The sequence below is a fragment of the Brassica napus genome, chromosome C2 (assembly GCF_020379485.1).
Source record: "Brassica napus cultivar Da-Ae chromosome C2, Da-Ae, whole genome shotgun sequence".
Taxonomy (NCBI): Eukaryota; Viridiplantae; Streptophyta; class Magnoliopsida; order Brassicales; family Brassicaceae; genus Brassica; species Brassica napus.
Genome location: NC_063445.1, coordinates 43,900,990 through 43,906,989, shown reverse-complemented (window position 1 = coordinate 43,906,989; position 6,000 = coordinate 43,900,990). Strand labels below are relative to the sequence as shown.

Below are 6,000 nucleotides of genomic sequence, written 5' to 3'. Positions count from 1 at the left end.
GTCTTGTTTCAGGTTCAGCAGTAGGACATGTGAACCAAGTCACGGGTGTATTTGGAGTTGCGAAGTTTTTTGTTGTTTTCCTCAAGTGACCAGAGTCACGGGTGGTGCATTGAGGTTGTATAAGTATCATTCTTTGCTTGCGGAATTAGATATCTCTTTTGCTGTGTTTCCTCTCTATCAAACTTGTCTCCTTTTGTTGTAATCCGAAGTTGTAATCTTGTTGCTACAAACTCGAAGTATAATCGAAGAAGTTTGCTTCTCTTTAGGTAACTTCTCCAAAGTTGTAGTCTTGTTGCTGCTTTTGTTTATTATAAGAGTTTGCTTCTCATAAAAATCCAATTTGCACTTATATATACATTTTTGTTTCTCATAAAAATCCAATTTGAACTAAGTTTGGGTGTTCTCATATATGTAGTCTTGATTATGCTCATATCCAAGTACATTACATTGTGGTCTTACATACCAAATTAAATTAATTACTATTTTATAGTAATAAAAAAAAATAAGGTATAGATAAAAAAAATTATACATAATTTTATAGTAATACAAAAAAAAAGAAGTTATAGATAAAAAAAAACTTATAGATTAAAAAACTTATAGATAAAAAAACTTATTATTTTTTGAATCAGAATACCTTAAAATGTCGTCATCTTCATCCGACGAAGTTTTCGAAGAAATATTTGACGAAGTTTTCGAAGAAATCTTCGAAGATACATTCACCAACATAGTCGAGGCCCAAACCAGTAACCAAAGGAGCCGTGCTTATATTGAACGAAACCGTGAAGGAGGACAAGACCGCTTATGGAATGACTACTTCAGCGAAGATTCGACAATCTCGTCACAATTATTCAGACACCGTTTCCGCATGAATAAGGACTTATTCTTGCATATTGTCCATGGGCTATCAGAGAACATTCCATTCTTTCAGCAAAGAAGAGATGCAACCGAGAGGTTTGGTCTTTCTGTACAACAAAAATGTACGGCAGCAATTCGTATGCTTGCTTATGGTTCTGCGGCTGACACTGTTGACGAATATCTCCGACTTGGCGAGACCACTGCACTTTCGTGTTTACATAATTTCACTGACGGAATAATACAGTTATTCGGAGATGACTATCTGCGACGACCCACACCGGAGGATCTTCAACGACTACTCGATATTGGAGAGAAACGAGGGTTTCCTGGGATGGTCGGGAGCATTGACTGTATGCACTGGGAGTGGAAAAATTGCACGACCTCTTGGAAAGGACAATACGCACGAGGATCAGGAAAACCGACAATTGTCTTAGAGGCTGTAGATTCACAAGATCTTTGGATATGACACGCTTTTTTTGGTCCTCCAGGTACCTTAAATGATATCAATGTCCTCGATCAGTCTCCTGTGTTTGATGACCTTTTAGAAGGTCGAGCTCCCAGGGTAAGGTACATGGTCAACAGACACATGTATAAGTTGACATACTACCTCACAGACGGTATATATCCAAAATGGTTAACATTTATCCAATCTATCAAACTCCCTCAATGTCCTAAACAAGAGTTATTTGCTAACGTTCAAGAAGCAGCCGGAAAAGATGTGGAGCGGGTTTTTGGAGTATTGCAAGCTCGATTTGGGATTGTCAAAAACCCGGTTCGTACATAGAACAAAGAAAATATACGAAATATTATGAGAGCATGTATCATATTACACAATATGATAGTTGAAAATGAACGAGATGGATACATGCGGTACGATATATTTGAATTTGAAGAAGGAGACGTCACTAGAAGTTCACAGGTGGAAACCAAAAGGCCTACAAATCTGAATAATATGTTTCCCAATCGGAATGATCTTCGTGATGATCATATGCATGAACGATTGAAGAATGATTTAATCGAAAATATTTGAAAGAAATTTGGTGATGAAGATTAATAATTAGTGTATCTTTATATCTTTATATTTAATCATTGTATTTTTATTTTTAATCATGCAATTAATAAAATTTCAATTTCAATTTAAAGAAAAAAATTAATAATTTTTTTTTCCTAAGGACTCCATCTTCGGAAACACCATTGGACGATCAGTTTTGATTCGAATCCTTAACTATTCAAAAAAAAAAAAATATATTATTAAAATATTCCTAAGGATTCATTGGTGAACCTCACCAATGCATATACTCTTAGAGAACCTCATAATGTACTTGATATTTATTCCTTCTCCGTTCCTAAAAAATCAATATTTTAGAATTCTCACAATTTTTAATAAAATATACGAATACTTATATCTATAAATGCATAGTTTTTTATAATTTTATATTTTCTATATTATTAAACCAATAAAGATTTTAAAAATGCAATTAATGTTCTTGAACTTCACAATTTCTCATTATTAGTTCACAAAAATTACATTGAAAATACTCCATATGTTCCTAAATATAAGATATTTAAGTAAAAACAAGCATATTAAGAAAATCATTGTTTTGTCTAGAAAGTATCATTAAAACTATAAATTAATGTTATTCAACCAATTACAAAATGGATTATCAAATATGATTGGTTGCACAGTTTTTAATAAAATAAAAGTTTACCTAGAAAAGTGAGAACATCTTATATATTGGAACATCGAAATTCTTTAAAATATCCTACATTTAAGAACGGAGGTAGTATAAAATATGTATCTTTTTGAAACAAAAGTTTTCTCTAGAATATGAATCTTTTAGGAACGCATGGAGAGTATTTGATCAGAGATTTGTTAAGGATATATAGAAACAAAAACAAGACAAAAAATTTACACAAAGATTCAAACATGTTGATATAAAATAGAGCTCTATGTATTTTAAATATAAATAAATATAGCATATATCCCTTTCCCCACCATTCATATCTTTTTTTTTTTAACTTTACTCACCTTTACCAATCAGTGGGAGTTTTGTTTAAATCAGTATTTTAACTTTTTCTGAAATGATAAATTATTATAAAGAACGAAAACGAAAAGCAGGAATAATACAATTTTAAAAATATGATGAAAAATAAATGTTTTTGCAAAATGTAAAGCCAAATAAAAAAACATAAAAGAAAGACGACATGAACAGTGTTTGACTAACCTCAGGTCTCCTCCAAGAGGTTTCCAATGGTTGTCTGTCCAGAATAACTGAATACCAAAAAAAAAAGAGAATTAAACAGACAAAGAAACAAGTCCAAAACCTCTTTAGATGCATCTGTGTTGTGTATCAAAGACCATAATTTTTTGTATGTTCCAACAAATTAGGAAATAACTATGTTTCAAGATGGTGGACACAATCCCAAAGCCTATCAAAGACATATGGGACGCATGGAGTATCCGAACTACCTTAATCTTCAGTCTCAGCCTCCAATCGTTTCTCATTTTCTTTGCACCTCAAAGGAAACGCACATCCAGAAAGGTACTACTCTCTCTCATAGGGTCAGCTTATCTTCTTGCGGCAGCCAACTTCGCAGCGGGACAAATCTCTGATAGTCAAGGAGACGATGCAGAACCCGGAGAACCTAAAAATAACAGTAATCTCTTAGCTTTTTGGGTTCCTTTTTTGCTCTTGCATCTCGGTGGTCCAGATACAATCACTTCCCTTGCACTTGAAGATAATGAGCTCTGGCTTAGGCACTTGTTGGGTCTTGCCTTTCAAGCAATCGCCACCGTCTACGTGTTTTTACAGTCGTTACCAAATGGTCTATGGAGACCCATTTTGCTGGTTTCTGCGACAGGAGTGATCAAGTATGTTGAGAGGACATTAGCGTTATACCTAGCTAGTCTTGACAAGTTTAAAGATTCCATTATTCAACGACCTGATCCTGGCCCAAACTACGCGAAGCTCATGGAGGAATACGCGGCTAAGAAGCTTATGAAGATGCCTACACAGATTATCAAGATCGAGGAGCCTGAGAAAGATCCAAAAGCCGGTGCTAAGGTTAAGCCTGACGACCTCACTGAGCTTAATATTCTCCAGTATGCTTATAAGTACTTCAACATCTTCAAAAGTCTTGTGGTTGATCTTACCTTCACCTTTCAACAACGAGCTGAAAGCAAGCGATTCTTTAGCGAAATAAAACCAGACGAAGCGCTAAGAATCTCGGAGGTTGAGCTCAACTTCATCTACGAAGCTCTTTACACAAAAGCTAAGATTCTTCATAATTGGATAGGAGTCATCTTCAGGTTCATTGCTCTTGGATGCCTTATAGCAGCTATCCGTATCTTCCAATACAAAGACAAGAAAGACTATGGAGGATTCGATGTTGGCCTTACTTATTCATTGCTGATAAGAGGAATAACTCTGGATTGCATTGCTCTTATCATGTTCTGTCTGTCTGACTGGACCTTTGTCAGGCTGAGGAAGATGAAGGACGAGGTTGATGATCCTGACACTAAGTTGGACAACTTTCTTAACTGGATTCTTAGAGCCAGGGGATTGAAGACGGAGAAGTACAAATGCTTCAAACCGTCTAAGGATGAGGACAACAAAGTTAACTGGTTCGACAAGATTACAAAGCCAATTCTCATTTTCATGAGGCTGAAGAAGGACGAAGACGTTGAGAAGGATAGATCGGACAAGACGTGTCATGAAGTCCTTGACACTTTCTTTATGGTACGTAGGCGGTCTGAGTACGTACATGCACACAACTTGCTAGAGTACTGTCTTTCGATAACGCCGAAGCGGATCCATCACACCAAGAGTTTCATACACATGTCCTTTGACTGGTTTATCGAGGTTTTTCGCATTGGAGTTGCCTTTGAAGCCATTGGAAAAGCAATTGCATTCTGTTTCCACAGTATAAAGCAACTGGGTCATAATGTTTACAAGTGGTTTGAAAATAAGACAAGTGTTTTATGCAAGAACATAAAATGGTTAAAGGAAGATTATATTAGGAGCTGGATCTATTAGACGTTCGTCATTTTTCCATCTTCTTGGTTATCTGACAAGAAAGTTCATGGACTTCTTTGGGATACAAGCTCAGTTTGAGGAGATTATCTACACATCAAGTGATCGTGTCACTCTTGATCTGTGGGAGCATATATTTGGAGAGGTTTTGAAGAAATCTCGTTTCGCTGACGACTCGGAAAGCGCCATGAGGGTCTCTTCAGCTAGAGGTGACTGGAGTCTACGTGACATACAAGGTGAAGACAGGGAGACAGAGAAAAAGCGTGAGAGGCTTCTACGCTATGTGATGGAAATGGACTATGATCAGAGTCTTCTTGTGTGGCGTTGCAACTGAGCTCTTATACCAATCAGAACCAGCCACTGAAGAGAGTCATAGTGATCGTGAGTTTAGTAAAATCCTTTCGGACTACATGATGTACCTCATGATGATGCAACCTACTTTGATGTCAGCTGTTGTGGGTATTGGAAAGATAAGATTCAGGGATACATGCGAGGAGGCTAAGAGGTTTTTCAAGAGAAGGCATATTGAATCCAGAGACATAAAGAAGGCTAGTGAGGCGATTTTATCTGTGACGGCTCTGGTAAAAGCTGAACCTATTGATGTGAAAGGTGATAGGAGCAAGTCGGTGCTGTTTGATGGGAGCATGTTGGCCAAAGAGCTTAAGGGTTTAAAAGTGCTTCCAGAGTTAAAGGATGGCTTGAAGAAGGCCAAGAGAGAGGCATACATGTGGGAAGTAGTGAGCAAAGTGTGGGCTGAGTTGCTTTGTTATGCAGCAACTAAGTGTGGCGCTATAGAACACGCAGCTCAGCTAAGCAAAGGTGGAGAACTCATCAACTTTGTATGGCTGTTGATGGCTCATTTTGGACTAGGAGATCAGTTCCATATCAACCAAGGAGATGCTAGAGCTAAACTGGTTATAGGCAAGTGATCCTCTAATAACCGGCAGCAACATTAGTTTCCTCCGTTTGCTTTTGTTGTGTTCTTTTGTCGTTTCAAAGAATAATATCTTGAACTGTTTGCATCTATTGTATCATTACCAGCAATTATATCATTTGCATTGTTGTTCATGTCCTTGTTTATCTTCTGCTTGGCTGATACATTCATTTTAGT

The 6,000-nt window shown here is 36.8% G+C and overlaps 1 protein-coding gene and 1 pseudogene across 1 annotated transcript; both read left to right on the top strand.

Moving 5' to 3' along the window:
- The first annotated feature begins 640 nt into the window (after positions 1 to 640).
- Positions 641 to 1,639, top strand: LOC106448097. Its single transcript, XM_048749124.1, has 2 exons — positions 641 to 1,067; positions 1,344 to 1,639. The coding sequence occupies exons 1-2, from the start codon at positions 641 to 643 to the stop codon at positions 1,637 to 1,639; spliced, it is 723 nt and encodes a 240-aa protein (XP_048605081.1).
- Positions 1,640 to 3,034: 1,395 nt separating this feature from the next.
- LOC106381709 lies at positions 3,035 to 5,957 on the top strand (annotated as a pseudogene).
- Positions 5,958 to 6,000: the final 43 nt, after the last annotated feature.

Bases quoted from the DNA above. Each gene is read 5' to 3' on its own strand.
- LOC106448097 (XM_048749124.1), top strand. From the start codon at position 641: ATGTCGTCATCTTCATCCGACGAAGTTTTCGAAGAAATATTTGACGAA. The intron at 1,068-1,343 runs GTTTACATAATT...TTGGTCCTCCAG, and splicing joins CGAGACCACTGCACTTTCGT to GTACCTTAAATGATATCAAT.